The sequence below is a fragment of the Amblyraja radiata genome, chromosome 28 (assembly GCF_010909765.2).
Source record: "Amblyraja radiata isolate CabotCenter1 chromosome 28, sAmbRad1.1.pri, whole genome shotgun sequence".
Lineage (NCBI taxonomy): Eukaryota > Metazoa > Chordata > Chondrichthyes > Rajiformes > Rajidae > Amblyraja > Amblyraja radiata.
The window spans coordinates 17,598,686-17,624,724 of record NC_045983.1 but is presented as its reverse complement, the minus strand read 5'-3'; the positions used below and the strand labels follow the sequence as shown (position 1 = coordinate 17,624,724).

The following is a 26,039-nucleotide window of genomic DNA, read 5'->3' as shown; positions in this document are numbered from 1 at the left end:
ATTAGTGATATTTCTCATCTCTTGCTGACCATTACTGTTTTGTTAAGTAGTTTATAAACTGTGAGAATTAAACATATAAAAATCAGATAATTTATGGTGCTTCACATTCCTGCTTGTTTGCACTCATCTGGCGCTGATGTAAGACCAATTAACTGATTGTGGACTTCCAGAGGAAGGATGAGGACCCACAATCCTGTTTATATCAACAAGGGCAGTTTATATCCACAATGGTGGAGAGAGTCAAAAACTTCAAATTCAAATGCAAAAAGTTGTGAATACGGCCCAGTCCATCACCGGCTCTGACCTCCCCACCTCGAAAGGATTTACCGGATTAGCTGCCTCAAAAAGGCAGTCAGCATAAACAGAGACCCACACCACCCTGGCCACAACTCATTTCATCCCTGCCATCGGGAAGAAGGTACAGGAGCCTGAAAACTGTAATGTCCAGGCTCAGGAACAGCTTCTTCCCTACAGCCATTTGGCTATTAAACACCACACCTCAAATAATCTCTGAACTACATGGACTATTATTGTACTATTTGTGTGTGTGTGTGTAGATACGGCACACATATATACACACACACACACACATATACACTCCATCAATGTATGTGTGTGTGTGTGTGTACACATACTTTTTTTTCTCGTTTATTATATTGTTTACAGTGTACTAATTTTACATATTCTATTGTGCAGCTGCAAGTAAGAATGTCATTGTTCTATCAAGGACATATGGCAATATAACACTATTGACTCTCTTGACTAATGTGGGATCTGATCTCCCTGGCCCTCCATAACCCCTAGTTGGGTGGCAAGAATTTAAGCTATGCCTCTGAAACTTTGAAAATTAATAACATTGAATTGATTGATTCTTTATTATCACATGTGACATCACAGTGAAATTCTTTATTTTGCAAACCGTACAAAAGCACTGAAATGCCGAACATTAAATTAAAGCAAGATAATTTTTTAAATCACTCGCTTTGCCTCATTTCACATGCCCGGAATTAACGTTAAAATGTGTCTGGTCTGTCAGTTTCGGATCAGAAAATTAGATATGTCAGCATAATGCTGGGAAATCCCAGCTGCTGGAAGCCCAATGTGAACTGCTGACACCAAGCCCAGCAAAATTCATCCCATGAATCTAAAATGTCATATGTTGATACACAAGAAAGCTTGGAGTACAGTTCAGTACTGCTTAATAAATCACCCTGTGAATTGCCCAATAGAATTGTCTTTCGTTTAATCAATCTTATGGCCCTTGATGCTCTCCAAGGGTCAGCAACAGTGTTCCAATTCCAACCTAAACTCAATTGTGGGACATGCAGATACAAACAGTAAAAATGCAACACTACTTGCAAATTTAAGCTGCTGTCTTGCTGTGGAAAGTGAGTGGAGGAAGTTCATTTGAATGATATCATCCCCTACAGTACAAAGCTGGAGGATTTCTAACACAGACTCCTAACCCCAATTAAATGAACTGTCTTCGTCATTTATAAAATGATTTTGCATGTTCTTTGGAAGCTCAATACATAAAAATTCCAAATGTATGTGTCTTTATTGTTCAAAGAAAATCTAAATCCTGTACATTTTTTCCCCCCACGGACTTAAGGTATTATCCACATAATTTATATAAATTTCTAGTTAATAAGAATAAATTATATTGTCCAGTGTAGATAAAATGTCAGATTACTAAAATCCATTAAATCATGTGAATCTTGTCTACTCAGTACTCAGCAGAACTAACCTTCATTTCTCTCCCACCATGGAAAAACATTAAATGCTCAAAATGAAGATAAATTTGATTACATTGTACTTTTGATAAAGGAAGTTTATTTTTGTCTTACTTTTTTAATTATGCTCATGACTCCCAGTTATTTTATGAAATAAACAATGCATCCAATGTTATTACATTCAACACCTATTATTGGAAATAATATTTAATAAAAAGAAAAAACATTTGCTTTAAACATTTTGAAATTATACATTCAATGAGATATGCATTTCACATGTAAATACCTTGATCACCAGTTTAAGGAATGCTACATTTTCTAATTGATTTTTTGAAAATCACATCAGCAATTACACTTTTGTAATAAAACTGCTTTATTGCAAAATTAAGTTGAGTAAAAGTGAACACAAGCACCCAGTTAAAGTTTTGCATTCTTAATCTAGAGAGAAAACTGATCTTCAGCTTGCATTTTCCCCAATATAACTTTGAAGTTTAAATAGACAGATTACAGCGGATCCTGAAAACTTTTAAAAGAAAATCGACAGGTAGTCTTTCATGTTTCTGCAATTAGTTTAATTAGACCATTTACAATACGATTTATTCATTCTTAAAAAAAAATGAATTGGAATAAAAAGCTAGCATGAGATAAACAGGAAAGGAGATCTATGCAATGGACAGTACTTAATCTTTGTCTATTTTTCCTGAATATATTAGTCAAAATACAAATGGCAATTCAATAAATAATGCCACAAGTATAAAATCACTGCAGGTAACCTGTCAATTTTAAGACCACAAGAGGCAAATATTTCCTTAGACTGCTGAAACAGAATGGTAACATATTTGTGTTGAACGCTGTTACAGCAGAATACCTGGATTCCAGGAAAAACAAAGCTCTGTGGACTGGGATACCAGCTCCACAGCCTAACAGAATGACGCTCAGCATGATTCAAAGATAAAGTCCCTGTTGTTTTTCTAAAAGCCATCGAACTAGTGAAACCACAGGTATGGCCAGATAAATCACATAAATCAGCTCGTATTACATTTTTCTATAAAATGGATAGGGGCTGCAGAATTATACAAATGCAATGTTCCTTTCCCCTATAGTATCTTGGCCTGTGGAATCAACGGGATCTGTTTTACTTTAATTCTCTATAAAAATAGAACTATTCTTCTGCTTCTGCACTATTAGTGAGCACTTGAAAGCAACATCCAAGGCACTTCAGGTAATATGAAATATTCAGAAGTTTAGGAAATGTTGAGAATGAAAAGGGAGAAATGAACATTTCTTCTCTCCTTCAGAAATGTCATGTCCACTTTCCCCAAGGGTCTGCTTTTGAAAGCAAAGCAGCAGAATCCTTGTCACATCAAAGACACAATTTATTTACAAAAAGGCAGGAGCTGGGGGAAAAAAAAATCTTGACATAGTATTTTTTCAAAGATGTGCCGATTTGTAAAAAACAGAAATCAGAGATAACTAGACTGAAGAACATTGGAGTCGTAGAAAAGGAAGGGGAAAATGACCTGAAAATCCATGGATCAACAAAAAGGATATAATTTTTATCTTCAATTTTCATTTGGAGATTGGTATGATTCAAAAGCCATATTTGTGGAGAAGGCTAAACTGAAAGTACATCTTCAGTAGTCTGTCTATACCCCATGCTTATTTGACAGCTTTTTTTCAACCATAATGCTTTTCCATCTTCTTTTAAAAAAAGCAGATACAATCCATATGTAAAAAATATAAGCTGATATCAAATAGTATAAAATTAGATAAACCTGCAAATGCAATAATTTGCCCAAATTGTAAAAGGTGACAAAGGCATTCTTCAGTAAGACTGATTTCTATCAAAATAGTTTTTACACAAATTACTTTGCACAAATAAACTTGATGTTTAAGTAAATTGGGTCCAATCACATTTTGAGATAAATTAACATCCTACTAACATGTCAAATCACAGTTGCCAAATAGGAAAAGCCTTGAGAAAATTCCAACCCTCTTCCAATTATATTAAGAAGCCTTCACTCCAGATATTATACTGCACTCACTTTGGTCCATTCTCTCAGCAGCATCATGGAGATTTCAACACCATAAAAGGAGAGTGAATTTGATTATTTTGTGTATTTGAGAGATTATATTTAGAGAATGATGCTCAGAGCAGCAAACTCTCCACCCCAATGTACCAAGTATATCAAAAATCTATGTATTACAGTATTCACTTGATAGGTGGGACAGGCAGAGGAACAGGGTGTGGGGGGATGGATGCTAGACAGAGAGGTTAGGGATGAAAGAAAATGTAAAGTGGGAAGCCTGAAGATAGATTACAGAATTAATCATAGATTAATCACAGAATTATAGGCTAGTTCAAAATAGCACTTATAGCAGAGGAAATGATTATGTTGCACTTCTTCCCAGTAAACAATTTATCATAGAGTATATAATATAAATAGGACATGGCAGAATATCAGTTTCCACCATTTTAGAATAATGGGAGATATTTTGTTACCCAGGTGAAATGCCTCTTGTAGAATATTCTTAATGAGACTAATATACATCTGTTTTTGGTACAGGTGGAAGATGCGGGTGGTATAAATAGTCAAATTTTGATACATTTAGGCACTGTGACCATTCAAAAGGTTTGTATAAATGTAAACTCGATAACCAGGACTAACAGCCATGCCTTCCTCCAGTTATTGTGTTCAAGATGCAAGTAATACCATCTCAAAACATGAATGGTCAACTTCTGCAGTCAAAAAACCGGTTGAATTAGAGAAAAGATTTAAAAGGATGGGATAAATTTAAAGGAAATCGGTCAAAAACACAGCTTTTTCCTGAGAAAGGAGGAAACAGTAGACATATCCATTTAGATGAACAAGAAATTGCACTGCTGCATCACTGGAGAGCACCAGGTACAATGCAATGGTCTAAATATTTAAACAGATTGATTATATTCCAACTATTAATACCGTACATTATTTGCATATTAAAACCCTGACCAGCGAAAAGAAAGTGCATGGATAAGACTACTTGAAGGCACACCATTCTTCAATACAAAGCACAAACATCACATATGATTGTAGAAATGTTCTTTGTGTTATTGGAAGATTTAAAAAGGAAGTTGGTTTAATTTAAATTCAGATCATGATTGTGGTATGAGTGCAAACTGAAGGAAAACAGCATCTGAACAACAAGCTAGAACGAATATGAATATGATTGCAGAATATGACTATATTCTGAATATGAATATGAGATACGAGTGCTGGCATTGGTCAATCACAACTGATTTAACAGCACAATTTCTGTTTTTTGACCTTTAGCCTTCTTAGTAAAGTTAGCTTGTAAACGTTTACCTGCAATATTGCACAGGAGATAAATGCAAATTTAAAGATCAACAGACTGGATTTAAAAAGACAAATTGTGTTTACTTTTAAATTTATGCATTTCTACTGATCTTTAGGCATACTACGTGCTTCAAAATAGGAAGATTCTGATTGCACAGAACTGTATAAATGATATGGAACCATGCATCTTTGCGTGGTTTTGTTTTAAAGTTTGAGGTATAATACAATGAAGATGGTGCATCTTATCAACCCAGTATGACTTATAAATGTATGTGTAATGTAAGCAAAGACTGATTTTGCCTTGCATTTAGGGGTATGTAGGTTGTAATAGGAATGGTTGCTTGTTACGTAAGTGGCCTTGGATTTAGTCTATGAAATCAGGTAGGCGTGGCACAGCTTAGTTTCAGCTAGAAGCAACAAATCTATCCATATACTTTCATTATAAAATAACATGAGGATGTGAACTTTCAATCATCTATCACTTCTTATTCATTTTAAAGCAATTACTTCTTTGCTTTATTATTTTCTCAAGCATAGGCTTCCATTACTTGGAGCTGCACTGCCCCCTTCTACCACCACCCACTCTTACTAACCATTGGCAAAAACTAAACCCACAATTTATAAAGTGTCTTCAGTCTTATGTTAAACTTTGAGTGCTTAGTCCACAGGCACAACATCCTTCAAAAATACTAATTATCTCCAAAAGAACCTGGTTTAATTTTAATAATCTCTGTTTTTTGTGTCCTGCCTTCAGCAACCTGCACTCATGATCTGTCAACTCACAATTCTTTCATCAAAAGGCACGTAAAACAATGATTACCCGGAGAACTGTCACCTCCCATTTTCAGGATTAGTGACATCCTGAGAGAGCTCAAACAGAATGTCATTCCATGGGGCAGCACAAGCCTCATGGCTTCTAATAACCTTGCTTTACTTTGGGCATATAATTTTCCTTCCAATCCCATTTCCTTCATTCATTTATACCCTACTTTTTTTTTTAATAATGCAAGATGTTGAGGCTTAGTAAGTTACCCTTTTAGCAAAGTCAAGGCAAAATGATATTATTATGTAAAACTTTCTGATCAACTAAATGTTTTCAGTGAGTAAAGTAGAAATGTGTTAATTGTCTTACTGGTAGGAAAAGTGAACTGGAAGGTGTTGATCAGTAGGATGGGATCTGGGTTGTGAAAATGCACTTTTCCATTCAATTTGATGTGGTTTCATAGTAGCTGTAGTTACTTAAGATCTGAAGACATGCACGGCCCTTATGACAAACTGTCTACAAATTGGGCATTCACTCATGCGCTTTCCACACTTAGTACACGTGACCATATGGCCACACTCAAGTAGCACACAGTCAATTGGAGAGTCCATGCATATTTTACAGAGATTCTCATCAACCGAAGTTCCTGTCCCACCTACACAAAATAAAAGAGCAATCAATAATTATACACCAGAGAGAATACTGGGAAATAAGATTAAAACAAACATAGCTTGTGGAAACAAATAAAAACATATTAATATTGATTAGAGTTCAAAGAATGAGGGGGAAACATTAAAATATAGTAATTGCTAAAGGGCATAACAGGGTAATGTTGAAATGTTTCAATTAGTGGAAGGTGTCTTAAACAGGGGTAACTGGGAGATAGGAGCAGATTCCTTGTGAGATAGCAGGGCATTTAAAACTGAGTTACATAAGAATTCATTCTTGCAGAGCTGGTGAATCTCTGCTATTTTCTGACCCAGTCAATTGTGATGGCTGAATCAATGCAAGTACTCAAGGAAGAGGTAGTCATTATTTGAAAGATTAAAGGATTGTGCAATTGGCATGGATGAGTAGAGCTCTGGGGCAGATCACTGAATGGCATGTCAGGCTTGAGGGCCAAGTGACCTATTCGTGTTCCAAAATTTCTAGCGTTCAACAATAAACTGGTTATTGTCCAGAATAAAACATTACAGTTTAGTGGTTAAATTCAGAATATCAGTGCGAGGGAATGAAATTCTTATCATTTAAAGGGCCTGTCCCACTTTCACGACCTAATTCACGACCTCTGCCGAGTTTGCCCTCGACTCATACTCGCAGCATGGTCGTCACGAGGTCGTAGGTAGGTTGTAATGCTAGTCGTGGGTATTCGTGGTATCAAGTAGGTTGGGGCGTTTTTTCTAGCATGATGAAAAACGTCCACGAGTAAAAAAAGGTTGTGAATTAGGTCGTGAAAGTGGGACAGGCCCTTTAATATATAGCTCGCAATATTAGCAAACTCAGAACATGCAAAGGGTGACTCAAGCTAAGGGTAAAGTCAAATTTTGGACCTCATGAGTTCGGACCCGTAAGTTTTGGGTTTTAAATTGGCCAACTTAATGGGATAAAAATCCAATTCTTCCCTACATTTCCCTGATCCTTAAGTGGAATCGCATGTCTGAATAGAGGGAGAAAGGTCAAGAAGTGAACAGGATAGATGACGTGTTACATCTGCTGCTTTCTGAGGCCCACTAACTCTGCAGCACGTGGTTACAATTTGAATTTTGCTTCAGACTGCAGGCCGCGGTGCAGTAGTTCAGTAATTTAACATCGATTGGTATTCCATATGTACCATCACTCAAATGCCAAAGTGCTTAGAAATGGGAAACTTGCACTGGGACAGCAGTACTATTTTACAAAAGTCAGCCCAAGGACAAATTAGGCAGGTTGGGAGGTTATTTTAGTTAGATTGTGAAATGTTTTAAAATAAACCTGGGTAAAAATACTGAAAATAATCAGTACCAAAGCCCTCATCTGGCTGAATATTGTGCTCCTCGATAAAATTTGAGCATCAACTGGAAGAACGTTTTCAAATTGTTACTTCCATTTACCTCCTCCACAATTCTGAGATCTATTTGGACACTTTGGGTTATATTAAAGGGGATGAAGAGTACGCTTTGACAATTTTCTGTGTTCTAAATATGCAATATAATGTATATTTGTATATATTTTTAAAAGCTGCAGTGATAATATAAAGAATCTTACCATCTTGTGTTTTAAGTTCAGCAGCTGCAAAATATAAATTAGAACAAAGTTATATCAAACATTGGTATTAAATGCCAATTTTAATTATCTACCTCTGTATAAACCTTTCCTACCATGAATCTGAAGATCTCTTTGTTCATTGTATAATCTTGTCACTCGCTCCATTAACTCCCATTTTTCACAGCACCCTTTGTAATTTACAAAGTTTCGAGCTAGTATTTCTTTTAGCTGGCGTACTGATAGACCTTCAATATCTTCCACAGAAGTCAAGTCTGATAAAGATGCTCTATGCCGGCCTGGGGCAATTATCTCCTCTGAATTGACGGACTAGAACAAAGCCAAACCAAGAGAGATTAAAGATAGATGGACGTAGTATCAATACTTCTAGACACATTTAATCAATTATTCCACGCACTAGTTATAAAAATGTAGCGTGTGTATAATTTTGTGCAATAACACACTACAATTTTTACAGCACATTCTCCAAACAAATTTTACACATCTCTCATTTTGGGTAATGAAATTAGTAATAAATGTATTTTTGCCTAAGCTACTTAATCCTTTCCTTCATTACAGAGGGGAACAGACTCAATTGTAATCACGATTTCTGTTAATCTAGTGATTTTGGTCTCAAACATTCATTTAAACAACCGCATTCTCATGAAACACCGCATTTGTTTATCCAAATGATACTTTTTGCACAATTTTGTAGTGGATTGTAAACAACTGGGGAGCAAATGGTACATTTGATAGAGCTGTTGTCTCAGGTGCCGTCTGTGTGGAGTTTGCACGATCTCCCTGTGACTGCATTGGTTTACTCCGGGTGCTCCGGATTTCTCCTACATCCCAAAGACCTGCGGGTTTGCAGGTTAATTGAGCTCTGTAAATTGTCCCTGGCAGTATAGTGTGAATTGGTGATCTATGGTTGGCATGGACTCAATAGGCCGAAGGGCCTGTGTCTTGCTGTGCATCTCTAAACTAACTGTTCTGGTATTCTCTCCTTTATGAATCCATCATGAAGCAAATGTAAGATGGAGATGAATTTCTTTTGACTTTTTTTGACTCCATACTTAATTATGACCATTATTTTTGTGGGATTGGCCTAGAGCACATGGATATACTGGGGAATTTTGTTGGCTATTGCCAATTGTACATCATAACCGAGTAAGGTAATATCATTGCATGTAGTTGAAACAAAAAAACTGCAATGATGGATAGTAGACAAAAGAATACAAAGTGCTGGAGCAATTCAGCGGCGGGGTTTGGCAGCATAGTTGGAGAACATGGATGGGTGACGTCGAGACCCTTCTTCAGACTGATTCAGTCTGCTGAATTACTTCAGCACTTTGTGTCTTTTCACCGCAAAACTAGGTGCCGATGCCACTGGTCTGCCCAGCAAGCCCTTCATCGGTTCAATTGGCTGTTGTTGTAACTAACGTTGTAACCCCTGCTGGCAGTTCTTAGTTCACGATGCTGCCACTGACAACACGCACTCGGTCACCGTGGGGCTCCCTCACTTCTCATCTGCTGCCATTTCCTAGCGGCAGCAAGTCGACGACTCCGGGGGAGAAGGAGGAGGCAGCGGCGGTGGAGGGGTTGGAGAGGTCGAGTGGACAGAGGGACGGGAGGGGAGCAGCGGAATGGACAAAGCAAAGGAAGAAGCGGCAGCTATAAAGAGGGGAGGAAGCCCCACGGTGACAAGGTGCATCCTGTAGGTGATGGCAGCCAAAAGATAGAGCTGTCCCCAGGGGCTACAACGTGAACCACAACAGCCGTCTGTGTGGTTAGAGAAGACCGGCTCATCCGTTATAACCAAAATCCATTATATAGGGGTCCAATAAATGAGGGTTTACTGTATCATCACCTTTAGAGATAATTTCATCCATGGCAGCACTATGCTCTTTAATATTCAAAAATTGCATTAAAAAATAAAAACCATTCAGTTAAACAGTCAAATTTCAGTGTGCCAATCTGGCAGCTGAAAATTAGATTCAATTAATTTTATTCACCACAGATTTATATCTCAGTGCAATTGGACAGATTTTTAAAAAAATTGCATATTCCACCAAATAATAAAACATTATGTGAAAGGTAAAAGAGAACTCATAGAACTTGGTACAACATAGCCTTTCACCACTACTCTCTGCCTCCTATAATTTTAACAAAATTATATTAGTTCATCGGAATTGGTACTTTCTGGACTTGCACAAGTATTGTGAAAGCTGTTTAATACTCCCTTATTATGCTCTATGGAATGGAGTTAAATTAATTAAACCACAATAAAAACAGACTAATTTTGTCCAAACATTTATTCAATGAACACTTAATATTACTGATCACATTGGAAAACAAGGTGTTGTTTGTAGAATGCTCGAAATAAAAGAAAACTAAACTATGGAACTGGGGGTAAATATTCAACTCACCTCAGTCTCATCATCATTTTGTGCTGAAGTCTCATTCTGATTTCCTCCACTCACTTCTGTGTTTGCCTGCAAATGCAGACCAGAAAATGGTCCCAGTAATTTAATACTTCACATTCATATTCCAAAACGCAGCAAATAATATTTTTTTTGAATAAAGCTGAAAGGATGTATCATTTAAAAAATAATACAGAAAGACTGCATAATTTATAATTTGTTCACTACTAACGAGTGATTTTGAATTTCTCTGCAGCTAGTGGCAAAATCCATTAATAATTCAAAACTAAATTAACCTTGTCCTGTTGTGTCAACTCCTTCATAAGATCTCCTGCTGTAAACATCTTATAAACAGTAAATTCTGACTTTCTCCATCAGTCAAAACTCAAATTATGAAAATGCATTCCCTCTTTGCAATTAAAACTGACTTTGGTTTAAGCATGCATTTTCGTTGCTCAGCAAAGTGTTGCATTTAATAGGCAAGTAATGTGATGGTTGTTAGCATCTCAATATTGCTGCGCTTACGAATGCATCAAAAACAACCAAACATCACTAATAGGTTTATTACAAAGGAATTAATGAGGAATCTTTTTACTGTGGACATGTGACCAACAGCATAATTCATTGGAATTTAAATAGGAGCAGGATTAAGCCATGCGCTTCCTTCAAACAGCTCCATCATTCAGTAAGATCGTGGCTAATCTGATCATTAGCCTCAACTCCACATTCCTGTCTGTTCCCCATACTCTTGGACTTGCTCACACACAAAAAATCTAATGATCATAGCCCTGAATGTAATGAATGATATTCAGCCTAAACAGCTCTCCAGGAGTGTGTGGTGTGTGTGGGGTGGGGGGGGACGGCAGGGAATTCCAAACATTCATGATCCTCAAGAAAAATCCCTCCTTATCTGTCATCAGTGGGCAATCACTTTTCTGAAATTTGCCCCAGTTTGAGATTCTCCCACTAAGAGAAACAGCTTCTCAGCCTCACCCAGTTTTATTTTCAATCAAAACATTTTAACTTTCTAAAATTATTCAGAAATTCCTATCTCTTGAATCAATATAAAACTAAAGCTCAAAATTGAAGACATCCAAATAAATTTTAATTACATCAACTTGATGTTTCATAGACACTTTTCAGAAATTTATGGAAAAACATACCAGGTTTGGTTCCTGAGAATTTCTTGGGCTATTTGGGTTGGTCGCTCCATACGGTGGGGGAGCATCATGAGAGGTAGATGCTGTTGTCCCTGTGGGTGCATTTGACATAAAGGTCTGCTGTTCAGATGTATCCATTCTATAAAGAGGAATATGCACCTGACTAGATGGTATGGACTGAGGTTGCTGTCCCATTACCAAATCTACCAGATCAGATTTCTCTCGGCACATTTCCATTGAAATTTCATGTAGATGTAGGTAGTCACGCAATTCTTTCACTTTCAGTTTCATCAGTTCTCCCCGGTGGAAGTCGGTGGTGCGAAATCTCTGGCAAATGTGGCATATTTTAGGGCTATTTTCAGATTGGATTGAACAAGATGTGCAAAAGCTCTTCTTACAATCAACACAGACATGCTGAAAAGAGAGGAAACATTAATGGCAGTGTGCCTCATTTAACACAGTAATTGAATCAATGCAGAGTTCCTTTTTGTGATACCTATTTAGCTCTGCCCAATTTTTGTTTTCCTATAAAAAGTATCTATTTTAAAAACAACATTTTATTTCCATCACTAATGTAACAATTGACCTCACATAATTGTTCGCAGTAAATTAGATCATATTGTGATGTTTTACAAGGATAATTGTGTTTGACATGCAGTTTGCAAGAAATTATTTTGCTTCCTTTTACAGTATTCCGTATCCGTTTACAGTAACAAAGGTAGGGGAGTGAAATTTAGAGGGCACAGATTCATAGCAAGAGGGGAAAGATTAAAAAAAGCAAGGGCAACTTTTTCTACAGAGGGTGCTGTGTATAAGGATCAAGCTGCAGAGGAAGTGATAGTGGGAAGTACAATTACAAAATTTAAAAGACACTTGGACAGGTACATGTATTGGAAAGGCTTTGAGGGATCTGGTCCAGGCACAAATGACTGAGCCAGGCACGGAAAGGAACTAACTCTGTGAGGCGCCTCAGTCGGCCTGGATACCTATTTAGCGCTCCACAGCTTTACGGCTCTATCTACCAGTTCTCTGTCTCTCATAATGGTATATACTTCTATCAAGTCATCTCTGAGCCTGCTTTGCAACAGGGAAATCCTGCCCAGCCTCTCTCCCTACAATAGAAGCCCTTCAATCCAGATAATATCCCAGTGAGTCTCCGCTGCATGCTTTACGGCACATCCACATCCTTCCTTTAGCATGAAGTTAGAAACAAAAAGCTGGTGTAACTTTGGAGGTCAGACAGCATCTCTGGAGAAAAGGATTAGGTGACGTTTTGGGTCGAGACCCTTGTTCATACCAGTTCCTTCCTACATACATCCTTCCTTCAGTGTGATGCCCAAACTCTAATATTCTGTACCTTGAACAATGAAAGCAGGCGTGCTATTTGCATTCTTCATCACCCCATCGATCTGTGTTGCTATTGTTTGAAAACCATGAATTTGCAAACCAGGGTCTTTCTGTTCATTAACATTATTTAGTGTGCTACAGTTTAATGTATATGTACTGCCCCAATTAGACGTCTAAAAATGCACTCTCATTGGGATTACATTTCATTTGCTAATGCTCTGCCCAATTTCCATCTGATCATTATCACACTGCCGTCTTAGATAATCTTTCTCGTTATTCAGAACATAACCGATTTGTCTCATCTTCAAACTTGTTCATCACACCTGCTACATTCATGCCTAATTCATTCATATATATAATATCACGGAGCAAAGATCGCTGTACATCAGTGGCCACAGATATCGAATCAGAAAAGCATCCTTTCACCACTACTCTTTGCCTCCAATCAAGCCAATTTTGAATCCCAAAAGCCAGTTCACCTCTGATCCATGTATCTTAACCTCCGGGTCCAAATTACTGTGTAGGACCTTGTCCAATGTCTTGTTGAAGTCCATTTACGCAAGATCTATCACTTGCCTTCATCAATCTCCATTGTTACCACCTAAAAAACTCACTTTAACGAGACAGGATTTCCCCAGTGATAAGGTTCACTTCTTAATAAACAGACAACTCACAAAAAGGTTAGTTAGACCAACTCAAGCTTTACTGATCATCTGCCGACGGAAGTGACGGGGTTACACCAGTCAAGTAAGCAACAGACACTTGACTTCCCCCGTGCCATCACTTCAATGAACAAAGAATTGCACAATGTTTTATACTGTGTGTTTGTCACTTAGTCACATTCCAAAGATGTTAGTCATGGTCAGAGATACAGTCAATACACATTACCACAGGATGCATCTGAGCTTGAGCTTGTCTCTTGTCAATTAGTAGACACATTTCAAAGGCATCTTATCAGTTGGTACTTTCAAGACAAGACATCTCAAAGGCATCGGTCATTGTCTTAATATACATCACTGAGACAAGTCTGGGCTTCTCTCTCTCTCTCTCTCTCTCTCTCTCTCTCTCTCATCAATTGGTAGACACATTTCAAAGGCATCAGTCATTGTCTCAATACACAGCAACCTGAGGCAAGCCCGGGCTTGTCTCACTCTCTTATCAATCCACTGGAAAAGGCCTGCTTGAGACAAAATATAAGCTATAACCTAGTCCAGGATTCCATTATATATCTATATTACTAAAAGTCTGTTCTTGACCGGTTTTGGCCATCTTTGCTGCGATTTCCGAGAGAACGCCGCCACCTACGGCCGTCATTTTTGGCCACCTTGCCAGAGCCCCCCTCCGCCGCATGTGTGCCGAGGATATTTCCCGTCGATTAAAAATGACAGAGATATTAATGTTTTTACAAAATTCCCCATTCTCTCTGCTGCCCCCGCTGGCGGCAGGGGGGAGGGACTATAAAACCAGGAAGTGGTGTGCCACACAGTCTCTTCAAGATGGAGGAAGGCAGAGGGTCACGTTTCTCTGAGCTGTAAATAACACTGAACACATGTCCACTCAAATGTAAGTGCCCTTAATGGTTCTAAAATGCTTGCAGAATGTGTCTATTGGTTCTAAAGCTTGCAAAAAAAGTGTCTATTGGTTCTAAAGCTTGCAAAAAAATGTCTATTGGTTCTAAAGCTTTCAAAAAATGTCTATTGGTTCTAAAGCTTGCAAAAAGTGTCTCTATTGGTTCTAAAGCTTGCAAAAAATGTCTATTGGTTCTAAAGCTTGCAAAAAAAAGTGTCTATTGGTTCTAAAGCTTGCAAAAAGTGTCTATTGGTTCTAAAGCTTGCAAAAAAAGTGTATTGGTTCTAAAGCTTGCAAAAAAATGTCTATTGGTTCTAAAGCATTCAAAAATGTCTATTGGTTCTAAAGCTTGCAAAAAGTGTCTCTATTGGTTCTAAAGCTTGCAAAAAATGTCTATTGGTTCTAAAGCTTGCAAAAATTGTATTGGTTCTAAAGCTTGCAAAAAATGTCTAGTGTGTCTTGAAATTGAAAGGCACTACACTGCAAATTGTGGCATGAAGTTGAAAGGCACTACTTACTGCAAATGGTGGCTTGAGAGCTTTGGCTTGAAGTTGAAAGGCACTATTACTACAAATGTTGGCTTGGTTGCTTTGGCTTGAAGTTGAAAGGCACTACTTACTGCAAATTGTGGCTTGAAGTTGAAAGGTACTACTTACTGCAAATGGTGGCATGAAGTTGAAAGACACTACTTACTGCAAATGGTGGCTTGGGTGCTTTGGCTTGCAGTTGAACGGCAGTACTTACTGCAAATGGAGGCTTGGGTGCAATGGCTTGAAGTTGAAAGGCATTACTTACTGCAAATGGTGGCATGAAGTTGAAAGGCACTACTTACTGCAAATGGTGGCTTGGGTGTAGCTTGAAGTTGAAAGACACCACTTACTGCAAATGATAGCTTGGGTGCTTTGGCTTGCAGTTGAAAGGCAGTACTTACTGCAAATGGTGGCTTGGGTGCAATGGCTTGAAGTTGAAAGGCATTACTTACTGCAAATGGTGGCATGAAGTTGAAAGGCACTACTTACTGCAAATGGTGGCTTGGGTGTGGCTTGAAGTTGAAAGACCCCACTTACTGCAAATGGTGGCTTGGGAGCTTTGAAGTTGAAAGGCACCTTCTATGTTTCCTTCTATGTAGTTTTTTTTTTGGCGGTTGGCAAACAACTTTTTAGTGCATTACCGCCACCAACTGGTATGGAGTGTGGATCAAATAACATTATGACTTATATACTAATAACCTATATCTTTCCGAACAAATTGGTTACCCTGAGAAAAAGCAATAGGATTTGATAGCACTTATATGAATTCTGTTGTAAAATACCTATTAAATCAAATTGTACTTTTTCTTTTCTGAATCGTTCACTCATTTGTCTTCTTTCTTCCTCATACCTCTCACAATGTATAATGACATGCTCTATTGTCTCTTCTTGCCCACAGTATTCACATCTGCCTGTATTATGCTTGCCTATTATAAAAAGTGTACTGTTCAGACCAGTGTGTCCAAATCTGATTCTTGAAATTACTGTCTCCTCTTTTCTGTTTTTTCCTGCACATCTCATTTCTCCCACTTTCCTCTGGACTCTGTAGAACCACCGTCCTTTCCGCTCTTCCTCCCGTTGCTTTTGCCATCTTTCCTTAAGTCTTTGCTTAATAATGTCTTTGATTTCAGTTTTACCTGTTGAAAGGCACTACTTACTGCAAATTATGGCTTGGGTGTGGCTTGAAGTTGAAAGACACCACTTACTGCAAATGATGGCTTGGGTGTGGCTTGAAGTTGAAAGGCACTACTTACTGCAAATGATGGCTTGGGTGCAATGGCTTGAAGTTGAAAGACACCACTTACTGCAAATGGTGGCATGAAGTTGAAAGGCACTACTTACTGCAAATGGTGGTTTGGGTGTGGCTTGAAGTTGAAAGACACCACTTACTGCAAATGGTGGCATGAAGTTGAAAGGCACTACTTACTGCAAATGGTGGCTTGGGAGCTTTGACTTGAAGTTGAAAGGCGCTATTACTGCAAATGGTGGCTTGGTTGCTTTGGCTTGAAGTTGAAAGGCACTACTTACTGCAAATGGTGGTTTGGGTGTGGCTTGAAGTTGAAAGACATCACTTACTGCAAATGATGGCTTGGGTGTGGCTTGGATGCGGCTTGAAGTGGAAAGACACCACTTACTGCAAATGGTGGCTTGGGAGCTTTGACTTGAAGTTGAAAGGCACTACTTCCTGCAAATGATGGCTTCGGTGTGGCTTGAAGTTGAAAGGCACTACTTACTGCAAATGGAGGGCATGGGTGCATTGGCTTGAAGTTGCACTACTTACTGCAAATTGTGGCTTGAAGTTGAAAGGTACTACTTACTGCAAATGGTGGCATGCGTTGAAAGGCACTACTTACTGCAAATGGTGGCTTGGGAGCTTTGACTTGAAGTTGAAAGGCACTACTTACTGCAAATGGTGGCTTGGGAGCTTTGGCTTGAAGTTGAAAGGCACTACTTACTGCAAATGGTGGCATGAGGTTGACAGGCAGTACTTACTGCAAATGGTGGCTTGGGTGCTTTGGCTTGAAGTTGAAAGGCACTACTTACTGCAAATGGTGGCTTGGGTGTGGCTTGAAGTTGAAAGACACCACTTACTGCAAATGGTGGCATGACGTTGAAAGGCACTACTTACTGCAAATGGTGGATTGGTTGCTTTGGCTTGAAGTTGAAAGGCACTACTTACTGCAAATGGTGGCTTGGGAGCTTTGACTTGAAGTTGAAAGGCGCTATTACTGCAAATGGTGGCTTGGTTGCTTTGGCTTGAAGTTGAAAGGCACTACTTACTGCAAATGATGGCTTGGGTGTGGCTTGGGTGCGGCTTGAAGTTGAAAGACACCACTTACTGCAAATGATGGCTTGGGTGTGGCTTGAAGTTGATAGACACCATTTACTGCAAATGGTGGCATGCGTTGAAAGGCACTACTTACTGCAAATGGTGGCTTGGGAGCTTTGACTTGAAGTTGAAAGGCACTACTTACTGCAAATGGTGGCTTGGGAGCTTTGGCTTGAAGTCGAAAGGCACTACTTACTGCAAATGGTGGCATGAGGTTGACAGGCACTACTTACTGCAAATGGTGGCTTGGGTGCTTTGGCTTGAAGTTGAAAGGCACTACTTACTGCAAATGGTGGCTTGGGTGTGGTTTGAAGTTGAAAGGCACTACTTACTGCAAATGGTGGTTTGGGTGCAATGGCTTGAAGTTAAAAGGCACTACTATAAATGCACTTACTTCCTGTTTGCACTGTGTATTGATTTTAGATAAAACGCTACCACTTACGGCTGTGATATTTGGCCATCTTACTCAGTCCCCCCTCCGCTGAGCAGGTGCAGAGAATTCTTCCCATCAATAAAAAATAAAAGTATTAGTTTTTTTTAAATGTTGAGAATCTCTCTCCTGTCAATCACTCCATGAAAGCCACACCTTTTCCGGTGGGGGGGGGGGGGGGGGGGGGGGGGGGAGGGGTTATAAAACCCGGAAATGTGGGTGTGGCTCAGTCTCTGCAAGATGGAGAAGGGAGAGGTCACGACTCGCTGTCTTTAGTGGCTTTGCACCCTACTTCAAATGGTATGAAACTGCACTTGAATTTGGTGGCCTTGCACCCTGCTAGAAGTGGTAAGAAACTGCACTTGAATTTGGTGGCCTTATACCCTGCTTGAAATAGAATTTCAAGGATTAGCCGTGAGTCAACTACCAGCCCACCAGCCGTGAGTGAGTTGCCAGCACAACAGGCTTGATTGACTGAGACGCCAGCCCAAGAATCCATTTGGCGCACAATTTGCATACTAGCCCTCTGGAAACCAGTCCCTTCAGCCCACAACACCCATACCAGCGCTCCAGAACCCCCCCCCCCCCCAACTGGCCACCAATATTAGAATTGGTGGAGAGGTGGAATATTGCGTTGGATGACCAGCCCTCCTGTGTGATGCTGGGACCCAAAGGGTCCCACTTAGTCTAGTCTTTTATATATTTAAAAGCAACGGCCAGCTGCGACGTTGAACTTTACATCCCGGAGCCTGGGATCTCTCACCGAGATCGCCAGTGTGCGGAGCTCCGTCTGGCGCGGTCTGTTGGCTTGGAAGACGCGGGCTCCGGTGGGAAGGCGGCCGTTCCTGGCACCCCAAGCCGCTGGGGGTTCTCCCGACGCCGGAGTACCATCACCCGGCGAGAACATCAGGCGCCGTGGCGGCGACTGTGGAGGCCTCAATAGGCCCGACTTTGGGTGGACAAGAGGATGGGGACTGGACTTTGTGCCTTCCCCCACAGTGGGAATCACTGTGGGGGGATGTTTTTATGTTTTGGTGTGGAATTTCTTCATGAATACTATGTTGTATTTTTATTAGTGTGCTGCAAGGACATCTGAATTTCCCCTGAATAAGGGGATTAATAAAGTCTAATCTAATCTAATCTAATCTAATTTAACCTTTTCACCAGCACAAAGCTATGTTGACTCACCCTTATCAGTTCCCACCTTTCCAAATGTACATTACTACCTTTCTGAATTTTCTCCATTAATTTCCTTACCAGTGGCAAAAGGCTCACTAGCCTATAGTGCTTATTTATCCCCAACTACTCTTTGAAATAAAATATTGTTAGTTATCCTTTAGTCTTTAGTCCTTTAGACTGGCCAAATTTTGTGCCTTCCACCACAGTGATGAATGCTGTGGTGGATGTTTGTGTTACATTTTTATTGTGGTTGTGTGTTCTTTATTATTGTATCGCTGCAGACAACCCAAATTTCCACCAGCCTGGCTGTGTGGCAATAAATTATATCTAATCTAATCTAATCTTTAGTGGCAAATAAAGATGCAAAAATCTCTGTCAAGTTTCCAGCCCCTTCCATTGTTTTCCTCATACCATTCTTGGATAGATCTCATCTAGTCCTGGGGGATTTATCCAATATTTTGTTTCAAGACCTCACCTTCTTAATACTGACATGCTCTGGCCGATCAATGTGTCCCTGCACTCAATAAACTACATATCTTTCTCCTTGGTAAATACAGGTGGGAAATAATCATTTAGGACCCCACATCTCTTTGGTCCCCAAAGGGAACTACATACAGAATTACTTTGATCTTATAGGTCCTTAGCATGATTTGTCTTTTTGATCTTTCCTGGCGATGTTGAAAAGAATGTACCTAAAGATAATTACATGGCATTCTTGATTATGGTGCCTTTATTTAGATATGTGACAAACTATAGTGTTTTAATGTATATGTACTGGATGCGTAATTCTAACATACCCACCCACAACTATTCCATTGTAAACAATTAGAATTAGCCAGTTAACATTAAAACTCTGCACCAGGTAGCCACCATTCTAATAAGCACGGAGAAATGCTTCCTTGCATGAATATCTGGAGTAAATGCTTTAGTTTTGGTTATCCCTTTCCTGTCCTGAGGTACTGAGAATATTGAGCTTGGTTATTTGAATGGAAGCCCATCATTATTATATAAGTATGTGCCATAGATGGAGTCAACATGAAAAGTGAAGAAAATGAAAAGGAGAAAGAAAAATCATTGTAGTGAAAAAGAGTTCAGACTTGTATTTATATCGCATCTTTCATAAATTCAACATACTCCAATGCACGTTAAAGCTAATTAATGAGTTCCTGCAATAATGAAATGTGGCAACCAACATACACAAAAGGATCCCACAACAGCAAAGTGACATTTTTCTCTAGTGGATTGTTTGAGTAATAAATATATGTCAGGAAACCAGGCAGAACTCCTCTATACAATTAGGTCCCTTATGTCCACCTCAGAGGTGCTTGACTTAATGTTGCAACTGAAAGAAGGCACCTTCAAAAATGCAACAGCTCCTCAATACTTCACTAGATTTTGATCAAAGCAAGATATTGGTGGACACATGAATCTGGGAATTTTCTGTTCAGCCTCAGCCTTTTAAGGTAAACGTCTTTCAGTCTTTGTCTACAATATACAGATTCACAATGGATTCATTAACTTTGGTTATGTCATATTCTCACATTTTTAAACACTGCATACAATATAGCTCATAAATGATCCCAAGCAAACTGACACCATTTTATAAATAGAACTTACAAACAGCATGACGCAAGTAATTTAAAATGGAATTTTTAAAACCGAACTCCAAACTGCAGAGTGGAATATCAGGTTTGATCATAAGACACGTTTTACTGAAAGAAGACATGATTCACAGGCGTGTTTGAAAATATTTCACGAGGTATAAATGTTTTCTTAAAGGTCAATAGCTTTGACATTAATCTTAAATGTTTTCAGTGGTTTCACTCAGCATATTAAACAGATACCAGTAACTAGTTTTCACTCAAGATTTAGAAGAATGGAATGCCTCATGTTACTTCTAAGTACAGCTACACGAGTATGGGAAGAAATAATATTTTTTGACAACTAATTGATCAAGCAGATGAAAAGTGTCAGAGATAAAATAATTAATGGATATATGAATAGACCGTATAATTTTAAACAAAGATTGACAACATATTTTTTACACTAGCTAAAGTATTTCCTCAAAAGAATCAAGTTCCTGTTTAAATTATAAAAACGAGTTATTGATATTTGTTAGCACTCCAAAGTAAAAATGCTCAGCATCATCCCATTAGTTTAGTAAATGAAAGCATCATGGCAGCCTTTATTTAGAGAAAAAGCCCCAATGTTCCCCTTTAAATCTTTCATGTCTTACCATAAAAATATACCCTTGTTTATGATATCCATAGAAGAAACATATTGAGTATCTTTTCTATTCCTCTCAATCTTGTATACTTTTCTCAGGTCACCATTCAGTCTTGGCTTCAGCAAGCCCACATGACAGAGAACACTAAACTGCAGGATAACCAAGCCTGTGTTAGCAGTAGACTCTACTTGCTAAATATCCTATAGCAAGCAAGATAGATCACTCGGCAAAAAAGACGTAGTACGGTCATGAGCAGAATCATGGGTAATTTTCGGCCCCATTTCCGTAACCGGCTTCCGTCTCTGCACCAAAGATCCCATAGCGGAGCAAAGATAACTAGTGCGGAGACGGAAGCCGGTTACGGAAACATCTTCTTAAAAATAAAAGTTCTTTGGTAAAATTCTTCTCCTCATTTTCAGAATTATAATTTATTAACACAAACTGTTCCCCGCAACGTTGATTACACTGCGAGTCGGGTCGGGTCACTGAAATGATGAAAAAAAGGCCCACGTTCCGCTCCGTTGCGTACTACACGTCAGCCCATTGCATTTAGTAGGAGTAGTCCATCTTGCTCCGCTATAGGATCTTTGTACTCTACAGCAGTACGATCTTGATAAGATATGCAAATGAGGAGAAAATTTGTAAGTTTTCATCTTTGTTGCCTCATACACAATTTCCTAGTAGGGCAATGTAATCAATTTAGGGGTATTGAAGTCCCTTCATCTGTCAAGGAAGTCGCATATTGGCACAGGACTTTGGTGAGGACGCATTTGGAGTATCATGTGCAGTTCTGGATCAACTTTAAGGAGAGATTTGACAAACTTAGATTGTTTTCTCTTGGATGTCAGAGTCTGAGGGGAAACCCGATAGAAGTATATTAAATGATGAGAGGAAAAGATAGGGTACACAGCCAGAACCTATTTCTCCCAGGGTGAAAATGTCACGGTGTTAGTGGCATTAAGAGGCTTTTGCATATGCACATACAATGCCCTCCATAATGTTTGGGACAAAGACCCATCATTTATTTATTTGGCTCTGTACGCCATAATTTGAGATTGGTAATAGAAAAAGAAAAAATCACATGTGGTTAAAGTGCACATTGTCAGATTTTATTAAAGGGTATTCTTATACATTTTGGTTTCACCGTGTAGAAATTACAGAAGTGATTTTATACATAGTCCCCCCCCCCCCCCCCCCTGTTTCAGGGCATCATAATGTTTGGGACACATGGCTTCACAGGTGTTTGTAATAGCTCAGGTGTGTTTAAATGCCTCCTTAAGGCAGGTATAAGAGAGGTCTCAGCACATAGTCTTTCCTCAGTCTTTCCATCACCTTTAGAAACTTTTATTGCTGTTTATCAACATGAGGACCAAAGTTGTGCCAATGAAAGTCAAAGAAGCCATTATGAGACTGAGAAACAAGAATAAAACTGTTAGAGACATCAGCCAAACCTTAGGCTTACCAAAATCAACTGTTTGGAACATCATTAAGAAAGAGAGCACTAGTGAGTTTACCAATCGCAAAGGGACTGGCAGGCCAAGGAAGACCTCCACAGCTGATGACAGAATTCAAGTCAAATCAACTCAAGTCGTCAACTCTATAATCAAGAAAAATCCCATAAACACCTGTCCGACAGATCAGAAACACTCTTCAAGCGTCAGGTGTGGATTTGTCAATGACCACTGTCCGCAGAAGACTTCATGAACATAAATGCAGAGGATACACTGCAAGATGCAAACCATTGGTTACCCGCAAAAATAGGATGACCAGATTACAGTTTGCCGAGAAGTACTTAAAAGAGCAACCACAGTTCTGGAAAAAGGTCTTGTGGACAGATGAGACAAGGATTAACTTATATCAGAGTGATGGCAAGAGCAAAGTATGGAGGAGAGAAGGAACTTCCCAAGATCCAAAGCATACCACCAGGGAGATGCAACGAGACCTGGGTGTCATGGTACACCAGTCATTGAAAGTAGGCATGCAGGTGCAGCAGGCAGTGAAGAAAGTGAATGGTATGTTAGCATTCATAGCAAAGGGATTTGAGTATAGGAGCAGGGAGGTTCTACTGCAGTTGTACAGGGTCTTGGTGAGACCACACCTGGAGTATTGCGTAGTTTTGGTCTCCTAATCTGAGGAAATACATTCTTGCCATAGAGGGAGTACAGATAAAGTTCACCAGACGGATTCCTGGGATGTCAGGACTTTCATATGAAGAAAGACTGGATAGACTCGGCTTGTACTCGCTAGAATTTAGAAGATTGAGGGGGGATCTTATAGAAACTTACAAAATTCTTAAGGGGTTGGACAGGCTAGATGCAGGAAGATTGTTCCCAATGTTGGGGAAGTCCAGAACAAGGGGTCACAGTTTAAGGATAAGGGGGAAATCTTTTATGTCCGAGATGAGAAAATCATTTTTCACACAGAGAGTGGTGAATCTCTGGAATTCTCTGCCACAGAAGGTAGTTCAGGCCAGTTCATTGGCTATATTTAAGAGGGAGTTAAATGTGGCCATTGTGGCTAAAGGGATCAGGGGGTATGGAGAGAAGGCAGGTACAGGATACCGAGTTGGATGATCAGCCATTATCATATTGAATGACGGTGCAGGCTCGAAGGGCCGAACGGCCTACTCCTGCACCTATTTTCTATGTTTCTATCTGTGAAACACGATGGTGGGGTTGTTATGGCCTGGGCATGCATGACTGCTGAAGGTACTGGCTCACTTATCTTCATTAATGATACAACTGCTGACGGTTGTAGCATAATGAATTCTGATGTGTATAGACACATCCTATCTGCTCAAGTTCAAACAAATGCCTCAAAACACATTGGCCGATGGTTCATTCTACAGCAAGATAATGATCCCAAACATACTGCTGAAGCAACAAAGGAGTTTTTCAAAGTTAAAAAATGGTCACTTCTTGCATGGCCAAGTCAATCACCCTATCTGAACCCAATTTAGCAGCCTTTTAAATGCTGAAGAGAAAACTGAAGGGGACGCCCCCAAAATAAGCATAAGCTAAAGATGGCTGCTATACAGGCCTATTACAAATCTCAAATTGTGGAATACAGAGGCAAATAAATAAATAATGGGTCTTTATCCCAAACATTATGGAGGGCACAGTAGATATGCAGGGAAAGGAGGGATATGGATCCATATAGACAGAGGAGGTCAGTTTAACTTGACATCATGTTAGGTGTGGACATTTTGGGCTGGAGGGCCGATTCTTGTGTAGTACTGTTCAATGTAATTTTAATCTCCATCTTACAATATGTACTTACCTTCCGTGAGGCATTTTCAAACTGAGAACCGCATGCTCTACATGTGTTTTCCAATCCACCTGGAGGTGACTGAGAATTGTAGCCCGCATTAGTGTACGCCTGCCTTCTAGGAGTGTATTCAGGTTCATCCATCGTTTGGTTGTCCACGCAGAACCAGTTGCAGCAGGAGGCCCACATTGCAGTGCCGTCTGCAGCAATGACAGAAGAGCGTTTACTCCATATACATAATACATTCAACCACACATTCAAAAATCATTCATGTTATTGAGTATCTTCACCAAGGTTAGCATTTATTGCCCATCAAATTTGCCCTCAAGATGGAATTGAGCTGCCTTTGAGTTTCTTCAAACCTTACGGTGAAGATAGAGCTGATGAACTGAGTATAGGGAGTTCCAACATTTTGATCCAGTGATAGTCACAGAATAGTCAATCTGGTTCCAAGTCAAAGTGGTGCATGACTTGGAGAGAACTTGGAGCAGGATTTCACACCTGTCTGCTGTCTTGTCCTTCTAGGTAATAAGGGCTGAGGGCTTGGCAGGTGCTTGGAGGGTATTGGGAAGTGGAGGGTTTATAAAGACTATTTTGGGCTCCGAGTTAGATAGATTTGGCAATTTCAGCAAAGCAAAATGTTAGTGGAAAGTGATTGGACACTTCCTTTTCTGACACCCATATGGCATCAATGTTACTTTTCATTTCCTAGCCCAAATCTGATCTTGCTGCAGGAACCAACTGATTGTTTAATTACATAAGGAGCTCCGAATCCTTCAACACTGTCATGCTAACATTCTCACTCTGATCTTATAATGAAGGGAAGGTCATGAATATAGATGCCTACAATAGTGGGCCGTAGGAAATTCTTGCAGCTTTAAGCAAGAGCTGCATGACTGACCTCTGACAATCAACATCTTTCTTGTCAGGGAGCACTGTAAATATTTACCTTTGATTTCAATTCTACTGGAGGTGCTTGATATCAAAGTAACCTTTATGTGATATTTGGAATTCAAATATTTGACCCACATTTGGTCATCAGATAAAAAGTCAGACTTGCTTTCTATAAATTGAGTGTCAAATATCCTATGCACAAATTCAAACGGCTTTTAGGGACACTGACGATCAGTCATTAACAAATATTTGTGGGATCTTGCTGGATAAAATTTGCCTGCCTTGTTATTGCAACAGTAACTACATTTCAAAACTATTCTGAAAAACTGTTCAGTCTGAAGGGTCCTGAAACCAAATGTTCTCCAGAGATACTGCCTGACCCACCAGCTCCAGCACTTAGTATCTTTTTTTCCCAAAATAATTCCACTTGATACAAAGTACTTAAGGATGTCCTGAAAATATGTTAATGGCAATTTCTATGTTTGATCAAGATTGTAAATTAGACCGACAAGAATTGTACCGGCCAAACCAAACTGGAACACGAGGAGCTGGTCATCAGGTGCCCTTTGACACGTGTTTGATACAAGTTCCCTTCACTGCTCATGATGGGTA

At 39.4% G+C, this 26,039-nt stretch overlaps 1 protein-coding gene across 3 annotated transcripts in view; it reads right to left on the bottom strand.

Annotated features, from left to right (window-relative positions):
* Positions 1-1,813: 1,813 nt before the first annotated feature.
* The window catches only part of rffl (ring finger and FYVE like domain containing E3 ubiquitin protein ligase), a 41,715-nt gene continuing 17,489 nt past the window's right edge, over positions 1,814-26,039 (bottom strand). For 2 of the 3 annotated variants that reach the window (XM_033045949.1, XM_033045948.1), the window contains 6 exons: positions 24,546-24,733; positions 11,659-12,069; positions 10,502-10,567; positions 8,192-8,405; positions 8,079-8,102; positions 1,814-6,489 (listed from right to left, as the gene is read on the bottom strand). In XM_033045949.1, the coding sequence (XP_032901840.1) occupies positions 6,311-6,489; positions 8,079-8,102; positions 8,192-8,405; positions 10,502-10,567; positions 11,659-12,069; positions 24,546-24,722 (1,071 nt within the window). In that variant the 5' untranslated portion in view covers positions 24,723-24,733 and the 3' untranslated portion in view covers positions 1,814-6,310. The remainder of the gene's footprint in view (positions 6,490-8,078; positions 8,103-8,191; positions 8,406-10,501; positions 10,568-11,658; positions 12,070-24,545; positions 24,734-26,039) is intronic. The other variant, XM_033045950.1, reaches the window with a different exon arrangement.